The 26,345-nt window shown below is 44.0% G+C and overlaps 1 protein-coding gene and 1 long non-coding RNA gene across 11 annotated transcripts in view; one reads left to right on the plus strand and one right to left on the minus strand.

Moving 5' to 3' along the window:
• Positions 1-26,345, plus strand: part of LOC122973573 (nuclear factor 1 B-type-like) — a 68,674-nt gene that overhangs the window by 25,748 nt on the left and 16,581 nt on the right. For 3 of the 10 annotated variants that reach the window (XM_044341210.1, XM_044341206.1, XM_044341214.1), the window contains exons 3-8: positions 16,255-16,311; positions 18,203-18,271; positions 21,309-21,435; positions 21,775-21,896; positions 25,172-25,306; positions 25,487-25,671. In XM_044341210.1, the coding sequence (XP_044197145.1) occupies positions 16,255-16,311; positions 18,203-18,271; positions 21,309-21,435; positions 21,775-21,896; positions 25,172-25,306; positions 25,487-25,671 (695 nt within the window). The remainder of the gene's footprint in view (positions 1-16,254; positions 16,312-18,202; positions 18,272-21,308; positions 21,436-21,774; positions 21,897-25,171; positions 25,307-25,486; positions 25,672-26,345) is intronic. The other 7 variants (XM_044341211.1, XM_044341209.1, XM_044341215.1 and 4 more) reach the window with 5 other exon arrangements.
• Positions 9,649-14,004, minus strand: LOC122973575. Its single transcript, XR_006400087.1, has 3 exons — positions 13,891-14,004; positions 13,628-13,747; positions 9,649-10,402 (listed from the first exon to the last, which is right to left on the minus strand). It is a non-coding gene; the product is annotated as an uncharacterized LOC122973575 (long non-coding RNA).

The following is a 26,345-nucleotide window of genomic DNA, read 5'->3' on the forward strand; positions in this document are numbered from 1 at the left end:
TGCTGCTTCTGTTATCTGAGCAACAGACACTCGCAGTAAGACTCACAGTGACAGCCAGAGACTAAATGTGTGGTTGAGGTTGATATTAACTAGATGTATCAAGTGTTATGTCAGATTTTTTTGAAATTATTACACATAATTAAGCAGTCAGGGGGGAACTGAAAATAAACTATTTTTTTCAAAGTGAGTACAGCAAAAAAAAAAAAAAAAAAAAAAAAAGAGTCCAGTGGAAACCTTGTTGCGTGTGGACTGCTGCTGCATGGTTTCTTTCTCCTGCTCCTCTCCGCACAGGCCTCTCCTGTAACCTTGAGAGAAGCCCGCGCAGGCCCCAAGTTCAACGAGTGCATGAGGCATATTTTCGCTGAGCGTGCTTGGACCGCCCCACTAAACCCCTCGACCCCCCACCCCCCCTCCCTCCTCACCATACATACAGCTTTTTTTCCCCCTCCTCCTAAAGAGGACTCCCTGTAGGCCTTGCCTTTCACAGCGCCTGCAAAGGAAATACATTATGTGTAAAAAGAATTCCATATGGTGTCATACGATCTGTGTAATTCTCTCTCAATTGATAAAAAAAAGTCACCCTGTATGCACAATTCTGTCCTTTGTAAAAGGACTGCAGCCTCTGTACTGTATGTACTGCCCTCCAACAGTTAGTCAACTTTTTTTTCCAACCTGTTACAAACAGATTTTCCTGCAGTTATGATACATTATACTGCCACTGATGTTTTGATGTTCCAGCTAAGCTATTACACTTCACATGAAATAGTGCTTTAATTAATTTAAAAAAAAAAACACACCAAAAACAAACAGTTTAACCAGCTCAGCAGGGAAATGATGATAAAAACGTATCACTTCCTCCTTCCTTGATAAATACTTGGAAGTCAGTTTTAGCCAGTTTTCTGGAGGTGTGGCTGACATCAGCTGTTGTGGCTTACAGTGAGGCCTCCTGCCTTGGCTGAGGGGGAGAGTCTGTGGCAGTCCTACGGGTAGGCTGTTCCAGGTAAGCCCTGCCAAGTTCAAGTGGCTTGGACCAAGCCCCGCACCGCAAATGGGAAGTGTTTCTGCAGGGCTGCCAACCTTGCAAGAGCGGCGACTGTTACAAGCCTGTTGTGCCGTCAGAGATAGTGTTTTCTACGTGCACGTTCAAGAAGGCCCTCAAGAGAAAAAAACCCCAAAAAAACGTAGGCACGGAGAGATGTATATATGTAGATGCTTGCCAAGAGGGGGATTATAGAGTTTGCTCCAGTGGTGACCCTTTGATATTCCTTCCAGTTCCCATGATGCAACACTGTGGCTAGTATCAGGAGATTATGTTTTTATGGCCTTTGGAAAGATTCCACACCAAATTAAATGTTAGTTTAATGTAAAATAACCGAGAACCTTGAATATTTCAGGTTGCAAAAGGTATCATTGGTGGCTTGTGTTTGTTTTAGCTTTTGCTTTTGCAGAAAGAATATACAGACTTAGAATCATACGTATCCTGTGTGATCGGTTTTCAAGAAATGACAGCAGTATAAATATTTAGCTTAATAAAGGTTAATAAAAAGGGCACAGCAAAACATCATTTTATAGGACTGGGTAGTTATGGAGTTTTGAGGACTTTCGACAACAGAAAAACTCCTGGAGGCAAACTCAATCAATGCATTTGACAGCAGTATTATATTTCTATTAACATTTGACCGCCTGGGAGGAATCGCTAAGAGTTTAAGAGAGATAAAAATGGAGAATCTGTGTGAGAGTGTAACATGTATATGAACTCGTATCTATGGGGTTGCGAATGAGCAGTTGTGATAAACAAGGGAATCAAGTCAGGGCTCAGAATGCGAACCATGCGGACACTTTTTCTACTGTTTGTTGCTCGCAGCTCAGTGACGATCCTGCCAGAAACATGAAACACAAACACAACAGCCCTGCTTGCCCCGCTGTGTTTGCCCTCCTGAGCTGAACCAGAACAGAACGGCACTTACCTCTTTTTTTTTTTTTTTTTTTCTACCTCCCTCCTGCAGCATTTACCCCAACCCTGTTTGCCCTCCAACCCACCCCTGATCAGAGTGAATGAACTTTTGGCATCCCAGATAAAGTGAAAACAACATGCTTGGATGAGTGGAAAGCAAAGGCTATGGGAGCTGGCTGTGAGGCGGGTGTAAAGGCCCCTGTGGTGTGGCCCTGAGTGGACAAATCGTAGCAGGCTGAGGAAGTGGAGGAAGCGGTGCAGGGAGGGTTATACGGGCTGGTGGGAGGCGTGCGGGCGGGTTTCAGGGAATAGCGGCAAAAGGGGAATTCCTGTTCCTGAAGTGAAAAGTGATGGAAAAAGTGACTGCTAGATCTCGCTCATGCCGCTCCATGTCAAAACAGCCGAGCGCTGCCGTCATCTGTGCAAATATTTCAAGAGATTATGGTTTGGGAGCCTCGTGGGAAAGGCTAGAACAGCACTGCTAGGACAGCCCGAATTAAACACGCTTTAACAGAAAGCCTTCCCTTCTTAACCTTATCAGAGCAAGAATGAAATCACGAAACCACCATATTCAATGTACCTGCAAACAAACAGAAACCTGCCAGGTGAAGCCTGACGACATATTTTTAATTGTAATGAACTGGAATTTGTACCGGATATATTGATGTGTGCTTGTAGATTTGTCTGTATAATTGTCAGTGTGATAGAGACTATGAAACGGTGTTGCATATAAATGAATGTTTTTAGTATTTGGTGATTGTTCTCATGTCCAGGGACTGCAGATGGAAATTAGCTTAAAAACCAAAATCTGACATAAATAATCTCTTCTCATTTTGAGATGAATGTGTTTTTTGTGCATGTTCCTTGTTTAATAAAGAGAAATAATAATAATGAATATGTCTTTGTTAAGTGCATCATCCTAGCATTTTGGCAATAAACCAGAAATCATTTTGAAACAAAGGCCCTTTACATTCTCGACCAGGCTTGCCAGGCCTGAGGACACAGCATGTGTGCCTGCGTGTCTGCTACACACCTGTGTTTCATACAGTGTGTTTAATATGACCACAGTTTGCTATGCAAATTTGATTTGTAATATCTCAATCCTCCGTACCGTGCGCTCTCTTCCAATGTGTTGTACATAATGATATATTCCCAAAACCATGAGAGGCTACTGATGTAATGTGTTGTAAGCATGTGACCAAACACTGTGGCCTCCTCTCTCAATGCCATGCTCCGCTGTTACATTGTTTATGACTCTCAAACAACAGAATCTGAAATTAATTTAGCGCCTCTCCTCTTCCCACTGTAAACTGGCGCTGTGCAGCCAAACCACATGTTGTTATTGCTGCAGTGGCAGAGAGGGCTGCCCCAGCAGGCCTTAGTAGCACAGAACAGATTTGCTCTCTGTTTTTTTGCCAGGAATGTGGAATAGAGTTCTCTCTCTCTTTCTGGCTGTGAAGATCTCGCTTAGTATGCACTTAAGTATGATTTATAAATCATACGCTTGTGGTGTGGCAAAGGGACTACTCCGTTAAACCTGAGAGATTAGATTTGCATTTTGATCTCCTGTAAGACCAAGATGTTTTGTCATGATTATATGGTGCTTTGTTGTGGTAAGTGACGGGCTGTTGACTGTATTGAGTCTCTGGATGTTTGTGTTTGAATTGTACATCTGGGACCTACAACCACAAAGAGCAAAGATGGCTCGCACCTTAACTGCTCTTAGCTGGATATCTCCAGACAGTTGGAGGGTCCATGAAGAGCAGAGGAGCTCCTCTGTCTCTGGATGGCTGCCAACACTCTGACCTTGTGGCGGGCACAGCCACTGTCACTCCCTCTTGAGTTATGTGAGAACCTGTTTTATGATGCTGTTTTTTTAAACCACTGCTCTGGATCTGACTGTGGCTCACCAGATGAGCACTTACTTGACGCAGTGATCCCACCGACACTATTCTTTATAAGACCAGTGGTTTTTGGTTAATTACGCCTGTAATTTCCCTCGTTGCATTATAGCTTCTCTCCCTGGTCTTGTGCCAGTGGAGACACCCGAACCCCACTCTCTCAACAAACCCCCTTGCCCCCGAGCCTCGATCCCCACGGATGCTTTGATTCAGGCCAGCTCTGACTGGGGGCCTCCGAAAGCCCCGTCTCCAGGCTCATTAACAGGGAAGGAGGAGTTTTACAGGCCATGCGGCAGGCAGCCGGCTTTTTAACCACCAACACACAAACCCCACCAATGTACAACCTTAAGAGTTAAAACCTCAAGTCATTACTACACTATTGGAAGTATGAAGTCTAGAAAGGTGTGGGCATTATTAGAACTACCACTCTTAAAAAATTGGCCTGCACCTTGCCCGAAGGTACTGTTTTACATGTGTTACACTAATCCGCATGTAGGGCAGGGTATCATTTTGAGATACAAGCGCCAGAACAGTACCTGACTGTTGGCGCCATACCAAAACAGTACTTTTTTTTTGAAGCCTTTGACGTATTTTCTACAAAACACTTTTTAAAAATTCAACAATAGAAGCCAAAGTTCTCAAATGTTGTCTAAAGACGAGGAGCCGTATGAGAACTTTGCCTTAATAAAACAGTCAAAACCCAGCAAATTTTAGATTTGAACCTGGAACTGTTAGATCAAATATAAAAAATGTAAAAAGTTTACAAATCTGACCAGAGATTCGATGCCAGCTTTCAGTACCAGACAGTTTTTGATACTTTTGACACTGCGCTATAGAAACATTTGAGTCAGAAACAAAAAAGTATTGAGGTTCGATACCCGGCCTTATCCCCATGATGCATGTCTGAAAAACAGATCAGGAGAAATGATGATGCAACAACAGTAGCCTGGATAGTAAAGACGAAAGCTATAAGACTGCTCATTTGCACCTGCCGCTTCATTCCCTACTGGAGTTGTAATGGCAAAAATAAACTGGCTCGACATCTGTTGGCAATGTCAGTAGTCTGTTTTTATGCTTGTAATGACACATTAAACTCTGTGGTTGATTCCCCCCTTCTCCACCCTATGTCCCGTTCCAGGGGAGCAGTGCCAGCAAAATCGTCTGACTGAGTGCGCGCTTTGTTTTCTTTGTCTGTTTTGGGCCAAGATCTGGTCTTAGATGTGGTGGCATTCTATGATCGGATAATTCCTTTCACGTCCTCAGTTTTAAGGTGTGTGTACGCGTGTGTGTGTGTGAGTGTGTGCGTGTGTTTGTGTGCGTTTACCGCTGCTCGCCTGGCAGAGCTCAGGGAGTGCAAACAGTGGCAATGGGTGGCAGGGATCCTCGGTGGCCTCTCGCCCAGCTGGAGGAGAGCCATTTTGCCCTGCGAGGGAGCACCCAGTCGCCCTGGCTCGGCCTGCTGCTCTCGCCAGTGGGAACTCCTCTTGGCTGTGGCCCGACGCCGTCGTAAGCGCTGACAATCACTGACACATCACTGGCACAGACCTCACAGACACACATTACACAGGCTTGAGTTAAAATCAAGTGACTTTGCTTCTGAAACTGATAGATGTTATTTTCATCTATAAATATCAAAACCTCAAAAAACTATTGACATAAAATAAGAGCTTATTTTGCTTGTTCTTTTTCTTTATTTTACACTATTTTCACATAAATCACTTCTGAATTCAAAGTAGTTTTACAGATTTGCAAATTGATTTTCAGTGGAATTTGTAGGGAAATATAATTGAATTTTGCATGCATGTTTGCTTTAGGGCGTTGGTAGGGTAGAAGCGTGGTTGGTGTGAGATAAAGATGTAGGTATCACTGCAGTTCCTAACTGTGCCCCCTTATCAGTGCAAACCAGAGCACCATCAAATACATTAATAAAACAACATGTTGTGAACTGGTTCAGTCACGAGAAAACTCCGCCAGCTGCAAGTCAGAAAGCGGGGAGTGTGTTTCAGATGTTTTTCAGAAAGGTACGTTTGAAAACCAAACAATGCAAAATTTTCTAAACTGCATGCTTGTGTGTGTGTGTGTGTGTGTGTGTGTACATGTGTGGAGGTTGAAAGGAAGTTGGCGGCTAAAACCAGTTAAGCCTCGCTAGTATCACAACCAGGCTGTCCCTGAACTATGATCTGTGGGCCAACTTGCCTCTCTTGGGAGAGTGGGGAATTTCCCAGACCCCTTAACACCCCCCTCCATCTCTCATTCCCTCTGTCCCCCCTCCCTCCGGACCAGTCGAGACGTGCAGGTTTGAACCCTCTCTCTGTGTTTCTGGCCTCCCATGCCCATTGCCACTCAAGCAGCAGGGGTCCGGTGCATTTGTCTCATAATTATCCGACTGGATAGGGGGGTTCTGAAGATGAAAGAGGCGAATCACAGAGCTCCTCTGTCAAAGGTCTGTCTGCCTGACTGGGGGGTTTTGGATCTATCTCCCTTGTCCTCTCTCTTTCGCTGCATCCACCGCCCACCCCACCACCTCTACTCCATCACACACACACGCACGCACGCAGTCTTACTTTTCCTCAAGAGCTGCCTCCACAGAGCATAATCGCCGACAGTGAACGCTCGTGCACAACCCCCCCCTCAACCAGCCACCCCGCTGATTCATTCACAACTACAAAACTGCAGAAATACCCCCCACCCTCACATCCTGAAAGACTTCAGACTCTCTCCTTTTTTTTTTTTTCTCCCCCCTCACATGCTCCGCCCACCAACCCATCGGCTAGCCACCTCACCCGCTTACACACCCCCCCCCCCCCCCCCCCCCCCCCCCCCCTCCCACACCCTCCCCATCCCTCATCCGCCTCCTCTTTTCTCCTCTCCACCCTCCCCACCACCACCTTTCTCCTTCTTCTCCTCTTAACTACTGGCTAGGAGTTAATGGACTGTTTTGGCTAGTCTCCAGACGGTGAGTGTCACCTCATAGCGGCTCGCTCCCAGACTGCTCCTTGTGTGTGTGTGTGTGTTTGTGTGTGTGCGTAGGAGGAGGACTACAACGACGGAATGTCATTGGTCTGTCCCCCCCATCCCACCACCCCCCCCGCCCCCCAACCCTCCCACCACACACCCCTTACCCTCTCCCTCTCCCCTTCCCACCACTACAATGAATGAGAAAACACGCATGCATAATTAAATCTATAGTCTCGTCCTCACTCCACCCTCCCTTCCCTCCTTCCTCCACAGCCGTGCATTTAAAAAAAAAAACAAAAAAAACCCAAAAAAAAACGCTCCTGCTTGGAAGTTTGCCACGGTGGAGAAAAAAAAAAAAAAAAAAAAGCGGTGTCTTCGAACCACAGAGATGTGGCCAACCTTCCACCCTCGTATGGACCTATTCTTTTTTACCCCAGCCCGCTGAATGGCAGGGTGGCAACAGCGGGCGAATGTAAATGCCACCCGGTCCTGCCAGTCAATTACGCCGCAACAAAGCTAATTGTTTGTTTGGTGCATACCAAAAAGATGCCGAGGTTGGCCATTGATGGGCCCATTGTTTCAACACAGATGCAAAGTTCTTTTTTCTCACAGGCTAGACTTGATGCTGATTAAACTTGTTAATGATGAGACCACACTTATGGAGAATCATCGAATCCGTGTTACAAGTGTTAACAGTTTTAAGCCTGTAACCAACAATTATTTTCATTATCAATTCATCTTTTTTTGATTAGTCAATTCATTGTTTAGTTTATAAAATGTCAGAAAAAGAGTCAAAAATGCCCATCACAATTTCCCAGAACCCAAAGTGAGCTTTCAAATTGCTTGTTCTGACCAATCAACACTCCCAAACCAAAAAGATATTCAATTTACAAAACAGAGAAAAGCTGCAAATCTTCACATTTGAGACCAGCAAACATTTGGCCTTTTTTCACATAATAAATGACTTAAACTATAAATAAGATAATCAAAATGATCACATTTTCTGCCTATCAACTAATTTATTTAAATCCACCAAATGAATCACGTAATTTCACCGCTAAACTTCACTTAATGCAATGGAGGCTTCCAGGTGCCGCGAAGGAGATAAAAAGTTTGCTCTGCTAGCTGTGAGGAAAGTGACAAGAATGGAAAGAATAAAAAGGGATACAGAAAGAGGAAAAGAAAAAAAAAATAGGAATGTAATAAAAAAGCGAAAGGAAAGGCCACATTGTGAGAAAAGGACAAACAGAGAGAGAGTGGGAGGAGGTGGAAACATTAAGTGGGGCGCAGTGTGCTGACTGGAGGCCAGCTTGCTCATTTTTCATGGGACAGATGAGCCACTGTGTCACATTGTGTTGTGTAGTTTGTCTGCAGCTCGGCCGCTGACTGCATCGCACATGTACAGCACAGATCAGCTCGCCGCGGGACGCTGGGTGTGTGCCCCTGTTTGTGCATGCATGCATGTCAGCGTGTGTGTGAACTCAATGTGTGTGTGCACATGTAGCATGACTACATGAATGGAGGCTGCTGTGTGCTGCGCCAAGCCGACTGCTTACGTGCTCGCGTTTGATGTGTGCATCCGCGGGGAGGTGGGTAAACTTTATTGCACAAATTAAAAGGTGCGGAAGTTGAATTTGGATGGGTTAACCCTCAGCTGCATCCTTGGTTTTGTGGCTGTGTATCCCTTTGTGCCTGCCAGGTTCTTCCTTCTCCTCTCCCGGGCCGGTGTGGCTAATGATCCGTCAGGCCATTCAGTCCCTTGTTCAAGGCCCACTCGCCACTGAATGCGTTCCCTCCCCGTCCACACTGTTTGGTGACCTCAATGAGGAGCCTGTTGTCCTCCCGGCTCGGTTAAAATGCTCTCCTCTTTTCACTGCCGTGAGAGTTTACGGAGGAGAAGGCACAGAGACTCGGTGGAGAGAAAGAGGGCCCGCTCTTCACCGGCATTAGTATGCACCGATTAGAAACAAACACACACTGATGATCCACGCACGCGCGCACGCCCATACACACTTAGGCGGCGGCAGACATGTGCACGCTCGCATCGAGAGATGTACACTTACACAGAGAGATACAAGTGAGCTGGGTCACACACAGTCAAACACACACACTATATGGCTTCTCATTGTTCCTGTCTGGGCTGGGATCCCACTTGATTCTATAAGTCTCAAAACCCTGACAGTCCTACTGTGTGTGTGTGTGTGTGTGTGTGTGTGTGTATGTGTGTGTGTGTCTCCCCTTCTGCTCTATTGAACAAGTCTGTGGTGTCTGTCTTAGAGAAAAGAAGGCAAAATGTCATTGTTCTCACAGACGTTTCAACTTTGCCCCTCTCACTTTCTGTGTGCCTTTCTCTCTCTCTTTCGTCTGTGTGTGTGTGTGTGTGTGTGTGTGTGTGTGTGTGTGTGTGTGTGTGTGTGCATGTGTGTGTAACTCATCCTACTGTACCTGCATTCCCCATCAGAGGCAGTCATTTGATAGGGTAGCTATCTGGATTACCAGGTGCTCCTTCAAGCCAATAAGAAATACTTGCCTTGTTCCAATTATGAGATAATCATTACAGTGTCACACAGTGTATAGGCACCATCAGGGGAACATAGTCGTAGTTTGTCAAAGGGAACACAATACAATGCATTTCTGTCTGTGCAGAGGTATCGCTGATTATAAACCCGACAATAATTCATGAAAGAGGCTGTGAATTATTAGAAAGTAAGTTGAATATTGTTGCTGGAAAGATTTTTTGAAAAATTAAATCTGGATAAACATTATAAGACAAGATGTTGACTCTGTGGCTGACTTGTAAAGTAGTACTTACTCAAGTTAAGTATCGTATGAACATTTTTGATGCCAGTACAAATACAGTACCTGAGTTTCGGGTATCAATACTAGAAACTCTCCTTTTTTTATTCAACAAAACAGGCCAAACCTCTCAAATTCACATATTTCATTTTGTCTCAACACAACATAGCCGTACAACCGCTCTTCCAAATAAAATGCAGTCCAAAATGAGCAGAACTGTGATATTAATGAGGAAATAGCTAATAAATTAATTAATAAACTGGACAATGAAGATGACCAAGCATTTTCGGAGCAATTTTCAATAGCTGGTACTCAAATAGTGTTGAAGTTCAACACCCAGCCCTCCCACATACAGGTAAACGCTTAGACCAGGTGCTTATTTTGTATTATTACATTTTTAATTTGCTGTTCTGTCAGAGCTCATCCTCCCTGTGAGACACCCCAAGATGGCGCCTCATTTGGCTGCAGCATTTGTCTTCCTTTCACTCACGGCGTCAATATCACTCTCCTTTAGGCCAGGTCAGGTGCCAGCCCTTTGCAGAATGCCATGCATGAGTCCGGGTGGAAGGGGGTGGAGGGTGGGGGGGGCCTGAGATGCTAGAATTTGCTCTGTGTGTGTGTGTGTGTGTGTGTGTGTGTGTGAGGAGGGGGTCGGCGGCGGGGGGCATCGCCAGTTGGCAGGCTGGCACACAATGGCTGGCACGATAAGATCCTCCCTCTTCTGCGGGCAGATTTCCTCGCCCATATCTTTTGTTTGGCTTGTTTGGGTTGCGGCTCATCCTGATAAAGGCCACTTTGTTTAGACAACAAAGCGTGAGGGAGGGAGAGAGGAGAGAGATAGAGAGACAAAGAGATAAAAAAGAGAGAGAGAGGGAGAGAGAGGGCATTAAAATAGGTGGCAAAAGGGGGGGGGGAGCGCCAACACAGATGGAAACGTTAAAAGAAAAAGCAGGAGGAAAGCGAAAGAAAGGCGAGATATTGGCAAAGAAGTAGAAAAAAAAAAAAAAAAATCAAGAAATTTGAAAATAGATACAGTGTGCACTTTTCACTGGATAAGATATCGCCACGGATACACCGAATAGTAGATATACACAGAGGCGGGTATGAAAAGATACAATAGAGGACGGATACTGTTGCAGGCACAGGGACAGAGATAGACAGATAGCGAGGACAAGAAAGAAAGAGATTTGGAGAAGAGAGCAGGTTCTGCTGGCTGCTGGAAGCCAGCCCGAGTAGTGTGAGGTCATCGACAAAGCTGTGAATGATAGAAACCAGGAGCGGGGAGGACGCGGACACACACACATTACATACCAATGCATGTACAGTCATTTATGTATACTGTCAAGACTTGCATGACCCCGTGGTGCTCACACAAACACACTCACACACACACACACACACACACACACATATTTCGGCTGTGCATTTTCAAGGAAGGACCAACTGGAGTCTCCTGCAGCAGAACAGGAAAGAAAAGCAGGAGGACACTGAGCTCGGCCACATCAAATATTTACTCAGGAGCAGCTGTATTGTCGAAACATTACGCATCGGAGCTGCTCCGTAATTAGGTTGATATTTTCTGCCCCTCTCCCTCTCTCTGTTTCCCTACTTCTCCGGGAGTCCACCCCTCTCCACCTCTCCTCCACACTCCCCTCCCCTCGCCTCCCCAGGCTGCTGAAATGCGTCTTGGCTCGGGACCCATGCCTCTGGCAGCCAGAGTGCTATACATGTGCACAGAACCCCGCTCGGCATAAAATGGCTGCCAGACAGGCTTCTCCTCCTGAAATGTCGACAGCGGTATGCATCTGCAGGGTGTGCGTGTCGCGCGTGCGCACTGTTTTTTTGTGGAGGATATCTGTACGTGTCTGCAAGTGTTTGCGGGCTAGTAAACGTGCACCGCCGCTGTCAGAAAAAAAAAAAAAAAAAAAAAAAAGTTTCCCAAACTATGTGGCTAATTTAATCCACACTGTGTGTGTATGTGCATGTGTGTTCCGCAATTTAGTGGGAACAGAATGGGTATCATGCCAAAAAATGAGAGGGTGGGTTAGGGAGAGTGTGTGTGAGTGTTTTAGTGATTATAAAATCCAGGCGAGTAACAGACTTGGGCGTGGAGAAACCTCACAAGCACTGAGAAACTTTCTTGCCGAGCCAGATTTCTGTTGCCATTACCCCTAATTGCCCTAATCGTTACAGTGGTATGATAAGTATCCCACCGGACAAGAAGGTGTAAGAACTCATGGACACATCCAAAATACCCACAAGCCCCCTCTGCTACTTTTTTTCCCCTGCTTTTTTTTTTTTTTTGCTGAGTAACAGTAGATAATCTGATTCATACGTGGTACTGTTTTTTCACTTCCTTCATGAACTGGTTTGTTTATTTAAACAAGTGGCAGGGACGGAGGGTGCCAAGAAATGTTGTTTTTGGAAAAGGGCTGTGTGTGTACGTGCGTGTTTATGTGTGTGTGTGTGTGTGTGTGTGTGTGGTGTCTGGCCCTGTGATCAAGCCCTGCCAAGCTCCCAGGGCAAAGCCCAGCCTCCTCGACCACAACTGTTTATTTACAGGTTACACTACTGTTTATTTGAAGACTATCGGATTGGACGGGCCTCTGCACAGGACACCTTTTAGTGCATTCAATAAGTATTCAGACCCCTGCACTTTTTTCACAGTTTATGTTGCAGCCTTATGCTAAAAACTCGCTTAAATTCATTTTTTCCCCTCATCAGCTTACACTCAATACCCCATAATGACAAACCGAATTTTCAAAATTTTTGCAAATTTATTTATTTCAGGCCTTTCCAGAGATGTTCGATTGGGTTCAAGTCAGGGCTCTGGCTGGGCCACTCGAGGACATTCACGGAGTTGTCCCGAAGCCTTGTCCTGGCTGTGTTTTTAGTAATTATCGTCCTGTTGGAAGGTGAACCTTCAGCCCAGTCCTGGGCAGGTCCTGAGCACTCTGGACCCACTTTTCTTTAAGGATATCTCTGTACGTTGCTTCATTCAGCTTTCCCCTCAACCTTGACCAGTCTCCCAGTCCCTGCATGATGCTGCCACCACCATGCTTCACTGTTGGGACGGTATTGGACAGGTGATGAGCGGTGCCTGGTTTCCTCCAGATATGACACCTAGAATTGAGGCAAAACAGTTCAATCTTTGTTTCATCAGACCAGAGAATCTAAAAGTCCTTGTCGCTCCAGACTTCTTCCATTTAAGAATTACGGAGGCCACTGTGCTCTCGGGAACCTTAAATGCAGTAGAAATACACTAGATGTCTCGACACAATCCTGTCTCTGAGCTCCGCAGGCAGTTCCTTTGACCTCATGGCTTGGTTTTTGCTCTGATACGCGTTGTCAGCTGTGAGACCTCATATAGACAGGTGTGTGCCTTTCCAAATCATGTCCAATCAATTGAATTTACCACAGGTGGACTCCAATCAAGGTGTAGAAACATCTCAAAGATGATCAAGAGAAATGGGAGACACTTGAGCGAAACATTTAAGTGTCATAGCAAAGGCTCCCAATACTTATGTCAATGTGAAATGATCAGTTTTGGAATAAAATTGCAAAAATGTTCACTTTATCATTATGGGGTATAGACAGTAGATAGATGATACTTTCTGAATGCGCTGTAGATGCAGATACCAGACCCAAGCCCCTAACATCTCACTTCTGTTTCAACCACTTTCTGAACTTATATTTTTTTAAAAATTCACTGTAAAATACCAACACTCATATCCAACCTTTTATAGTCCAGAGTTATCTGTTTTAAAAAATAAAAATAAGCTTTATTTAGATACCTGTTGAGTGACAAAATGGGCTGGATTGTAAATAAAGTGTTTAATAGATAAAACCAGCACACCTACAGCCTGACAAATGTGCGCTGTTCTAAACAATATAATCACCCTGGAAGAAGGAGCCTGAAGCTGCCCTTCTTGGGTCAAAGGTAAAATGTAATGCAATAGGGGAGGTGTTTCCAGCTCTGGTGCAGGCCTGGCAGATGCGCCATATGCTTGCATCCCACCTTGAGTCATCCAGGTGGTCTCTCCTGGTGCTACAGTGAGGCCTCATGCTGGAAGATGCTGCCTGGGATCTCTAATTGCCACGACCATCTGCTCTTTTTGTCATGGTTGCCTGTTCAGCCCTGGAAGACGAAGAAAAAAAAAAAAAAGAAACAAAAACACAAAACTGTGATCCGATCTAAATGAATCGGCACACCTCTCCCACCTCCACCTCCTTGCTCCTTTTCCTCCCCTCAGCGCCTTTTTTTTTTTTTTCAATGTTTACCTCATCTCTACTCCGGTGCTCTTTTCACTCCCCCTGCCCGTTCTTCCCCTCTCAGCAGTTCTCAGGGAGTGAGCGTAGAGTTGGCAGTTGTAACTAGACTGATGGATGATTCTGAAAGTGGCAGGGAGGGGAGGAGGGGGGGGCGGGGGGGAAGACGGGGAGACAAGGCCACTGAGCTCCCCGCAATCACTTTATGGACATGTGCTGTGCCAAATCCACACAAACCTCCACTCGCCCACAAAAGCTGCTTAACACACTCTGTTTATGTGTAAGTGTGTGTGTGTGTGTGTGTGTGTGTGTGTGTGTGTGTGTGTGTGTGTGTGTAGGGGGCAACTAAAGGGACTCACTGCCATTTGGTGCATGGAAAAGGAAACTTATATTTTGCTGAGGGTTCAACTTATAGTAAAATGCGGATTTTAGTATTGAAACGATTAATAGACACTTCATCTGCAGCAAATTTGATAATTGATTCTTTGTCCAGGTGAAGACAAACGCTAAAAATTTTAAAGATTAAAGATTTGCCGCTTTTCTCCGTTCTATATCTACGTTTTATAAGTTGAATATATTTGGGGTTCTGGACTGTTTCTAAGCTGAAAGAAGCAATTTTGAAATTTGAAGACAACATCTCAAGTTCTGTGTAACTGTAATTGGCATTTTTTTTTCATTATTTTTTGGCATTTCAGTCAGTCAGAAGCAATCAGCAATGAAAATAATTGTTAGTTACAGCCCTAACTGCTTCAAATATCTTCAAACTGTTCTGTGCATGAATAGGAGAGATTTAATAGAGAGCCTCCTAAACCTGTAGGACTACATGATGAGAAAACATAAGTCAAGCTTATGTTTTTACATTTTTGGGAAGCAGAACAGAGATATACTATAAGACCGTAACTTGCGTGTTGCTCGTACATTTTTAGGGCCAAGCATACTGAAAGAGGGGATTTTTTTTTTTTTTCTGCTTAACGTATGGTCCTCTTCCCTCCCTACTTTGTCATTGTTGAGCTTCGGCCAAGAACATTCTGTTTTTGCAGTGCTGTTTAATAGTCAAATTTAGGAGAGGGGGAACAAGAGAGAGAGGGAGAGAGACACAGAGAGAGAACAAGAAAGGGATAAATCTTTCAACTTTTTTTCTTTTCTCCCTCTCTCTCCCCCCCCCCCCCCCCCCCCCCCCCCCCCTCCCCCCCCCCCTTTCCTTCTCTTTCCCTCTCTGCGTTGCCTCTGTAACACAGCTCATGAGAGCTGCGGCAGGAAAAGGGGTGTTGTTGCAAGGCGAGGGTATCTGAGTTCACTGTCTCTCGCTTCTTGTCTCGGCTTTCTCTTGTTAAAGGCGTAGATGATAATCTCCCTGCTGGTTCTCATTGGGCTCTTTCTGTCTCAGGGCATGTGTGGGCTCGGGCCCGTTTGAATCATTATGGGGGTCCACTCAGACGCTGCCGCTCACTGCTTGGCACGGCAGCAGTTGCAGTGTTGCAGCATGTACAGTTGCAAGGCCTTGCTAAGTTGTGTTTTTTTTCTCTTTCTAACACGCACCAAAACATATGTTCCAAAACTGTATGCTCGGATTAAAATCTGACAGTGATTTCTACCGTTTATTTTGATGTTTCACAACAGTCTGTGTTGCATGATGTTTAAAAAAAAAAAAAAAAAAAGTTGTTAGTGATCAACCATAGCTGAGGAATGATAGATTTCCCTCCTAGTGAGGCTTGGAGGTAAAAGACGTCAGCCCGGGCCGTCTCATACTGAAGCCTGCCGGTGGAAAGAATTCCACTCATGTTTCCTTGTATTTCCCCGCCCCTCCTCTCTCCTCTCTCCACGTTTTGTTCTGTGCTCGTACCTTGCACAGCAGGACCGAACACATTCTGTAACCCCCCACCCCCTCAACACTCCCCCAGCCCCTTTGAAAAATTACACAGCGGTCTGCCGCTAAAAAACTTTTAGGCTATCCTGTGTCAGATGCAGCTTTTTCCTTGGGTTCGCTCTCTCCCATTAATGATAATGTTGTTCAAACAAAACTGTCTTGTTTAATGCATAGCGGGTACGCTCTCCTTGACCGGTAGATAAGGAGAACATTTAGGCACCCAGGAAGGAAATACGTGGGTCCTGAAATGCTATTTGTCATGTCGAGTGTCCTGACAGAAGTTAACTGGGGAAGGCTAAAGGTGTGAGACAAACAATGAGTCAGGGTAAATAAGTGCCTGTAAAAGTAAAAAGTTTTGATTTACTTTCTTTTTTTATCTAAGTTACAGAGTATTATGGGAATTATCAATACTGACAAGAAAGCAGCGTTACAGTAAGATGGTATGTTGTTGTGCTCTTGCTGTACTAAGGCCCCCACCCTCCCCCTCCCCTCTCTCTGTGTGTTCGCAGACTCGCAGCAGTCAGGAAGTCCCAGTAACAATGAGCCAGGCAAGAACCCTCTTCCAGGTATGTACAGTACCAGTCATCCTCCCTCCTCCCTCCTGTCATCACTCTATTGTTCGCCTGCTGCTCGCCCACTGTACAGCGGCTTATGTACACCATAATTTACCTAGTTTAAATAGTGTTGATCTGCAGTGAACTCTGTGACATTCAGGCTATACTGTAATGCCTTCACTGTAAAAAAAGAAAGAAAGTTTTTTTTGTCCCACGTGATCCGCTGACAAATACGTAAAAAGCAGGGGACAAAAACAGCAGGGGATGTTGAGCTTAATTCGATTTTTAAAAAGTGAATACCTCAGTACTTCAGCTGCATAAAAAGGGACTATCAATACAAGCTAGACACGTTTATTATTCCACTTCTGTATGACATCTGCTAGCTGAGGCCGTAGTTTTTAACTTTGCATGGACTGTGCAGGAATAAAATTTGATTAGCTCATAAAATTTGAATTGTCATCATCGCAGTGGCAGCGTCAAACACAATGTAAGAAAAAAAAAAGTCGACAGAGACACTAAAGACCTGGAGTGAAAATGCAGATTGCACCTTTTTGGCTGGTAGCTGAGTGAGTCAAGGTGCGCCAGCAAAGCAGAGGTGTGGAGAGTCTTATTCTCTGACAGCGCTGTTGTTCCCCTGGACTGACCTGCGCTGTGTCGTCACAATGTTGGAATGAAAATAGTTTGAGAAGTATAATTAGTTTTCTACCTCAAGAGCAGGTTCTGCCGATACGGGTGCCAAGGAAAACATGCTAGTGAGCCAATGACTCAGGCCTGGGAGGCCCTCGGCAGTGGCACAGTTCCCCGCAAAAGCCGTAGGCTCACTGGAGGCATTAGGCTTTGTAGGTGCCAATGGAGCCGCCCGCCTATCTTTCTGGCACGGCCCGAGTGCCCTTGGCATGGCATCAAAGTCAAGCCAGAGTCATTTGGGTGTCAATAACTTGTCTGGCTGTTTTACTTGACTGACGGCCTCTGATTAGTGTTGCCAAGTCCCGGGCAGGTCATACACTGTACAGAACGCACCGGATGTTTCAACACTGCAAAAAATATACATTATAATAAATCATCTGTTGTAACGTTCAGTCTAAAGATTTTTTTTTTTTTTAAGAACAGGGGGGGAAAAAAATTTGGCTGTGTCAAAACGGTCTGTTTGCAGAGTAGCGTCATGATTTCAAACAAGTCTTAAAACAGTTTATTTACATTGGAAAGAGTGAGCAAATCTTACAGTTCCCAAATAATCTTAATATCAATACTACTGGAAATTACTTTCTAAGGTGGATATTTCTAGCTGCGATACTGTATCTATGCACAGCACTGTCAATATTGACAGTTTTGGAGTTTTTACTGGTGTATTTGATCAAACACACTGAGTTCAGCACAGGCTCATTTGTTGTCCTAACGGCAGCAGGAGTATGAGCCTCCTCCTCACACGTTTGTCCTGTCACTCTTAACTGTAACTGCAAAAAAAGCTGTTAGTTTAAACACTACACCTGGAAAATAAACACTATAACCGCCGGTTCCTTTTTACATGATACACTCATTTCCAAGTCAACGATCCACAGCTTAAATCTTGTGGAAATAAGACAAAATAAAGATGTATTTTTCTCTACGTTATATCCCTGTCTTATGATCTGTACCTCTGTATTTGTGACCTCATCCTTGGCGTACTATTTTCTTTCTGCATCTCATGTTCTCTTCTAAATATAAAATGTTATAAAAAGAAAAAGTTAAAACAAAGAAATAAGATACATTAAAAGAGAGATTGGAGGAGCTTGAATGAGTCCACTGTAAACTGTAACTGTATCTAGTAAATAACAATCATTTCTAATGTGTTAAGTTGATCACAATTACAGTGATGATATAGCCTTTTTTGCTAATGAGTATCTATCTGTTCTTGTATCTACAGTCTACTTGGAAGACAGCTTCATCAAATCAGGAGTCTTCAGTGTTTCAGAACTGGTGCGAGTGTCCAGAAGTAAGTACATACTGTAACTGTTTTATCTTTATTTATGTGCACTTGTAAACACTCTTTCACCTATCAGTGGTTAGACCTCTGTTCAGGTTGAAGGGGGGGGGGGGAATCACACAAGGACTCCAAAGTCTGTGTATGTAAAAAAAAAAAAAAATGGTGAAGGTGTTAGTTTCCCTACCATAACAGGTGCAACTAAGTTATTAGGAGAGTCAGAGAGATGTCAGTCTGTACATGCCCACACAGTCCTGCAGAGAGGTCGGACAGGTAGAATAACCGAAAACATGGTTGTGTTTCGCCCTCAGGTCTTTGAACAACAGATTCTCTGATTCAGAAGAATAAACGTGCATTTACTTGCAACTGTCACAAACAATTCTGTAACTTTCCGCTTTTCTACGAATCCCAACATCTGTATATTTACTGAAATCCACCATACAACTGTAGTGCGGTAAATCCAGTTTGGCCAGTCTGCTTTGCAATAAGAGAAACAGTCAAGCACAGATGTCTGTATGAGCCTGCGCGCATTTGTATAGACATGTCTGCCCTCCACAAAGCCGTTGACGGTTGTTCTTCCAGGAGCTCCTCTGCTTCTGATAGAGAAGGTTACCCCGAGGCACCGTTTACCTTTACTGCCTCTGAGCTGACACTGTAGCTCAGGAGGGAACGTAGACTCCAGTCAACCCCCGAACAACCCGTGTTTAAAAGCAACATACCTGTTCCGTCTGTGTGTTGTGGGATGTTACAGTCAATTCCAGTGCCGTGTTTAGACTGACAGCGAGGAACGCGGTTAAAGTCAAGTCCACGACTAGCTGATTCTGAGTCGGAACGAGGTCTAGACGGGGTTTCATTTGAACCCGGTTCCGTCAAACAAGAGAATAAACGACATAAAACATGTGTCTCTTGATTGTAACGTCGTTTGACAGAAAATGTATCAATTTTCTTTTATTAAAACTATTTTTATAATTGATTTATTTTCTGACATTTTATGGACAAAACATCTAATCAAATAATTGACAGATTAATTGATAATAAAAATAATTCATAGTTGCAGCTTTATATGTGTTAAAATCCTCTAAACTGTCAGAAAAATAGTCTCAACTTATTTTGGCCTTGAAGTGATGCTAATAAGGATAATTTAATGTGAATAAGTTAGAAACAACAAATAGTATTTTAATGCCGACCTTGTTTACCTGCTGTATCAAAGTGCTCACAGTGTAGAAGCATGGACCAGGCTGTCTTACTCGTCTCATACATCACGCTTTGAAAGGCAGAACTTATTCAGTTCACTGCTCAGAGACTAAACAACCTTTGAAAGATTGTGTTTTTGTTTAGTGTTTAATTTGCCCCCTGACCAGATGGCCGCTGCGCTGGTGTGTTTGCTCTCATGTGACCGAGCCTGGTTTCACTAAAGCCCACTGAACTCGAGCTGGAATTTTAAAAAGGTCGACGGACGCGCAGGAATTGTCACTCACTCAGCCGGTCACTCCCTGGGAAGATATCTAAGCAGCCGCTCGTCCGTCATCGCGCTTCTCTCCCGACTCTCCAGGCTGTCGAGACATTCTTTGAAGTCCATCAAAGGGAGCTGCGGAGTTCAAGGCTGACTTGCAATCCAGCATTTCGACGAGGACTCTCATTAATGCAACAGGAGCCTAGACTGCGAGTGTAAAGATATTTTGTCAACAGAAAATGTGGGCAGGCGAAAGCAAATGAAACCGTGGATATGAATTTATGAAGGTAGTACATTTTCTGTAATCCATACGTACAAGAAAAACAAGTAATATCTATTCAAAGCTGCTGGAAGAAGCAATGTGTGGAAAATGATTATATATTTTGCAGCATCATTGTTTAATTCGCCGTTATTGTTTTTTTTTTTTTCAACTTAGAAGTCAAAGCCCATGTTATTAAATGAGATGATTGGCAGGGCGGCCAAGTGGCATCACAAATAACGTGCCGAGCCAAGAAGAGAGAAAGAGAGAAACCAGCAGAGAGGGAGATGGTTGGGGGTATCCTCAGCCATGAATGAAATAAAAAAAAACAATGGACTTGTATTCAGCGTCCGCGGGCCGGATGCATTCCTCCACAGACAGCTCAGTATGGGTAGCAGCGGGTAGGGGCCTTTGCCAGGGCTACAGTGGGCTGCCAGGGCGGAGGCTGGCGGAGGGATCGTGCCAGTGGTGAACCTCAGACCACAACAGACGGCGCCACACACTCCATCCTCTCATCGACTCCAAACCAACCAACCGCTTGAGCTGCAGGCTGCCTCGCGGGCCACACACTGAAGAGAGAGAGAGAGAGAGACAGAGGGAGTGTGTGAGAGAGAGAGAGTGTGAGGATGGGTGGTGAACTCCTTTTGTTCTGTAAACACTAGCCCGTCCTCCTTTGAAACAATATCCCTCACCTTGACCGCAGTGAGGAAAACAACACCTTTTCCACTATAAATCACTTTGTGAGGAAACTGCTAGTGCTACACTGAACCACAGAGAAGTGAAGAAAATTTAGATGCTTTTGGATTAAGTTTAAAGTTTACTGAGCTTTGCTTTAGATACGGAGCTCATACAAATTTAAGACATAATAAATTATTCTATCTTGCACCAAAAGGCATTGAATTAAAGCCATTTAAAGCAAGAAATAAAAATAATGTATACTACTATTGAGGAAATATCACTTCAGCAAATCAGAAATCACCAAATAAGAGTCATTATTACATTGAAAGTGCAGTTGCAGGTTGCTTGAAAATGTTCCTGCCTGCAGAAATAACCATGTGGGAATCAGTGACTTGTTAATTAGAGTGCCAGGCAGAAATGCCTGTGATGGTCAGACAGTTAACCTGTGAGTAGGGAACGCTTAATTTGATACACAGGCCCTCTAAACGCAAAGCGTCAATAACAGTCAGTCAAGCTATCGTACAATTAATTGCGCGTCTCTAGACGGACGGAAAGACGCAGTGCACAATCCGACAACACTGCTGACATTGAGCTCTGTCTTTTGCTGTGATTGCAGCGTATAACCGTCTCTCTTTTTGTTTTCTCTGTGTCCTCTACAGTGCCCATCACCCACGGTGCGGCGGTAAACTTCTCCATGGCAGATATGCCCAGCCAACCTTACTATCACGACCTGAACTCCAGCGTGGGGCTGCATCGCTCCCTGTCCTCCCCTCCCGGCAGGTCAGCGTAAGTTGCGGCAGAAAAACAGGATAAAGTTGGAGGGAAAAGTGCTTCTATAGTAACATCAGATCAGTCACATTGTTTTCTTTTGTAATATTGTTATTAATACAAAAATTTCTCAGCGAGGATTAGTCAGGGGCAGTGCATGCCCTGTGTGCAAGACCTTCTTTTTATGTTTATATACATTTTTTATCAGATCTTATCGTCAATTTTTGTAACTAAATCCTCACACAGTCCAAGATAATCAGTGCTAAACATCCACTCTGACTGCTCCAAACCTGTGCTCTCTCAATCTAGCCACCTTGAAAGTCATGATACTAAAATACAATTCTTCATGTCCCAAAGCAAAAGGCCCAAAACCGTCAACATGGAGGAGAACATGGACACCAGCCCGACCGGACCCGACTTCTACTCGTCACCCAGCTCACCAGCCAGCAGTCGGGCAAACTGGCACGATAGAGACGGAGGTGATTTTCCTGTTTTAATTTGACCTCCTTTATTTATCTATGGGAGGTTTGTCAGGCATGGATGCACTTTGTCAGTAACACCCTGCGTCACGTTCATACAGTTACACAAACACTGAAAGCCACAGACTTGCACGGGGAGAATGTTGACGTAATTCGGTGAAAGATAGGAGAGCGTAACTCTTTCATCCTCTTCCATCCTCATCGCATGGAAACAGATTTGATTAAAGTGAATTCCCCGCGTTTTTTTTTTTTTGAGACGGCAGTTGAACTCTCTTTAACTCTCAAGCTTGTCATAAACTACTAAGTACTTCAGTGCCGCCACCCGTTCAATGCCGCCACCCATTGCGGATGAACTGCATCTGGTTTCTTTGACCATGAACCTGTTCAACCCTCTTAAAATACATACCATGACAGAGATAGCCTCAGGCATCGTCAGTCATATAAATGTTTAAACCCATTTGAACCGCTGTCTGAATGTAAATCTGTATTCTCTCACACCTGTCGCCTACACAAAGGAAACATGGGATTCCGAAATCCAGACTGTCCGTTATAAGAACAAACTGTTCCAGCTGAAATTCACGACGTGGTATCTAAAAAAAACAAGGATAATCTGGTTATTGACATTACGTATAACTTCATAATGAGTTTATCTTCCATACAAGGAAAATTATAGTAACAAATTTACGTTTTTACATGGTAGAAATCTCATTTTCTACTCATACAGACGACAAAAATACCTTCCGAATTGTGGTTCTGATAGGATTCCTGTTTATAAACCTCATGTAGAGCTATTAGACCTGCAGGGCAAATCTCTCACCAGGAAATCGGGACATACATCTTGGCTGAACTTGAGAGAAATTCCCCATCAGTAGAGTTTTAACGATCATGTGCCAGCTGTATTATGGAGGACTGTTTAGGAGGGAATTAAAAAAAATAAATTCGCCCAATAATCTCACACTTGTGGCTTACTGAAAAAGTAGAGATGTGTGTAACAGGGAAAAACGAGCGTGCTCTCGTGTATGCTCGTTTCAGTGCGAGAGAGAAAGCGAGATCCTCACGGGACAGCTTGCATGTCTCATTACGTTGTCTCCTGGTGCAGAGCAGAGCCCGTCGCCCCTTTTAATTAAGGCCTCACTGTCCCGTGTTTCCGGATCATTCTCACTCTCCGCTGACTTCTTTCCACACTCTGGCGCCCGCACTGCTTCTGGATTTAACTAACAGAGGTCGTAGGAAACGATTTGTCTCACAGACAAAATGATTGGAAATAAAATGTCCCACCTTTTCCTCAGCGAAGCCTATTATGGTTTTAACTTCTGTTTTAACTCTGTACACCTCCTCTTTTTGTTTTCCTGTCCAATCTCCTTATGTATTGTTTTGAAATTCTAACATAATAAGTAGGAAGGCTAAGAGAGAGAAAAACATCAGATGATGCAGAAGAGACACAGCACTGGTGGGATTTAACCACAGCCCAATGTGGGTACATGAAATTTCAGACCATCCCTTTGCACAAGGTCTGAGAGTATTGCTCTGCGTAAACTTAGACACTCGGGGCGAGGAGAAAGGGAAAGCAGTGGGTAGGAAACTCTCCAAAGACAGCCATTATTCTGTCAGGAGAGAATAAATGAGAAGTGGGGTGATATTAAACCCATATGAGGCCTCCCAAGTGCCAAGCGGTCATTTCTCGCACATGGATGTCGTTCGACAAAACCACCATGTAGCGGGAGAAACTGTTTCTCTCTCGTTTTTCTCTGGGAAAGTACTGTACACTTCAAAAAATGTATTTTTTTATGGATTTTTTTTTATGCATAAGCACACGTTTACCCTTTTAATACAAAAGATATCAGATAACGGAAGACAGCTAATCTAGTCCAAATGCAAGGAGTATTTTATTTAAACTATTTAATGTGTTTAATTACTTGTAATTAATTGTCCAAATTAATTTCCCGCGGCAGTCCACTCAGTTCTCTGAAGGATTTAATTAGCAGAAGAGAGGAAAAGCTGAATACCTCCACTGCAGAAAATAGTTCCTTTTTTTTTTTTTTTTAACATGGAAACATTAAGCAGTGATATCAATCTTCTCAAAGGTATTTCTGCCTCTGACAAAAAAAAATGAAAGCACTTAAGCCTGTATCCTTTTGCAACCTCAGACTGGGAAATCCCCCTGAATTCCAGCCACCTTTGTCGCTCTCTTCTCTGGAGATGAGTGATTCTTCCCGTCACTCGGGTGGATCCTTCTCTGTTGTAGGAAAAGAGAGGGAGGGCACTAATATTATAGAAATGCCTCAACAAACATGGTTTGTGTAGCTTATTTTTTTGGGGGGGTGGTAAGAGATGGATGATTTGAAAGTTATACACCTCAAGAAACTGTGACAGACCAGAAAAGCACTTGATGAATGTTCATAGAAGAAGCAGACATAGGCCATTGCCTCTCGCATCTATTTGTTATCACGTTTCCTTCAGACACTGTGTCTTACCATGGAAAATTGAAAACCACACCGCCGTGACAGCGGAACGTTGCTCACGAAAGTGTAGAGCAGCAATAATGAGCGACTTGTACGAGTTTTTTTGCAGATACTTTAGCTTAAAGAAGTGCACAAATTTTCTAAACAAACTTCATGTCTTCTGCTGAGCCTTCGGGATTATTCATGGGGAATTACAGTAGCTTGTCAGACACCGTGTAAGGCCGAGGAGAGCAGATGTTACAGTTTAATATTCTATTTAAGATTACGTGAGGGTCTTGAAATTCTTAAATCCTATTTGAGGGACCGGCTGCTTTACAAGTGAGCGTCAGTTCACTGGATTTAATTGTCTGCTCAGACACGTCGAAAGCCGAATTTTCACAGGACTTTCTATTTTTTGGGGATGTCCAGCGATTAGCAATGATTCCAGAGATTTTGACCCATGCGCATTTTGCATGTCTGTAATTTGTAAAGTAAAATTTTGCTGAAAAACTAGGTCCCCTGAGAATACTGATCCCACGCAGATCAAATTCTAGTTAATTTGAATCGTATTTCATTTTGACACTTCATTCCTTTAAGCTATGGGGAGATGTTGTAATCAATTTTCAGCAACAAACCCCAAAGTTTATTCTTAAAAAGGTTAATCTTGCAATGTTTATTCTTGTGCAGCAATGAAGTCATTTTCCTGTAAGAATCTGTTTTTCTTCACTTTCTCCCATTCAGTCCTGTGCAAATTAGCCAAAATAAATGACTTTTAAGAATCATGAAGATTTAGTAAGGCATTTGTGTGCTTGTGCGTGCGTTTTTTCCTTCTAGCAGACATGTCCTCTCCTACCATGAAGAAGCCAGAGAAGCCGCTGTTCAGTCCCACCTCCCCGCAGGACTCCTCACCACGACTCAGCACTTTCCCTCAGACTCATCACCCAGGCCTAACAGGTGTAGGACACAGTGGTGAGTTCCACCAGCTCTCCTGCGACATCAGGAGCTCTAATCGACAGTTTTCCTCATAAACACAGTTGAAAAATCTATGTCGATAGTCAATTTACCCCCGCCGATCAATGATGATCACTTTATCTGAACTCCTTCTCACACACTCAAGTCTTTATCTCCTCTCTTCTGTGTGTCTTGCAGTTATATCAACGAGGAGCCCCCCTCCACACTCGCCCTTGCAGTTCTCAGCCTCGGCTATCTTGCCCCCGGCGCCATCACCCTACTTCTCGCACACCACCATCCGCTACCCGCCCCACCTCAACCCTGCTGATCCCCTCAAGAGCTACGTGCCGTCATACGACCCGTCCAGCCCGCAGAGCAGCCAGGTCAGTCTTCCTTTTTATTCTTTTTTTTTTTTTTAAAGAAGGAAACAAGTCGGTTTGCTGGCCAAAAGTTGGAGGCTGGTTTGGCACGGCTTTTATGGCCTCGAGTAGGTCTTTGTTATCTGGTTCGGCTCTACTCCCATCTGACCTAAAGAGATTAAAGATAAGATAAATTATAGCATGCATTTGTCATTATTTCATTAGTGCCTCATTGGTGCATTTGCAAGTAGAGAAATATCATCCTGTTTTGCTTGTTTTGTCTTTAATATACAAAACCTGCTCCTGATCATTCTCATTACTTAAGGGAAGGGTTAGAATGAAATGTTGATATCTTTATAAAAAAAAGCACATTCTCAGTGCTGTCCAGAAAGTCTTAAAAATCATATTACAAACTCCAAATTAGACCCCAAATTAAGCCCTTAAGCTGACCAGTATTTGATAGGATTTTGTCCTGGGAACCCCTAAATGGATATATCGTTCTTGTTTTAGTACTGGGCTGCCTGCCCTTATGTGGGGACATTATTGTATTATATTATATGACCATACTGGTCCGAGACTAACCTGTAATTACAATTGTCATCCTAGAGAGCTAAGTATGATATTTTACAGTGATTTAAATCATTGTAAAATTAAACCACTTTTCATTTTGCAGGCAACCCCAGACTGAACTTTGCAGA

This window comes from Thunnus albacares, chromosome 22 (genome assembly GCF_914725855.1).
Source record: "Thunnus albacares chromosome 22, fThuAlb1.1, whole genome shotgun sequence".
Classification (NCBI taxonomy): domain Eukaryota; kingdom Metazoa; phylum Chordata; class Actinopteri; order Scombriformes; family Scombridae; genus Thunnus; species Thunnus albacares.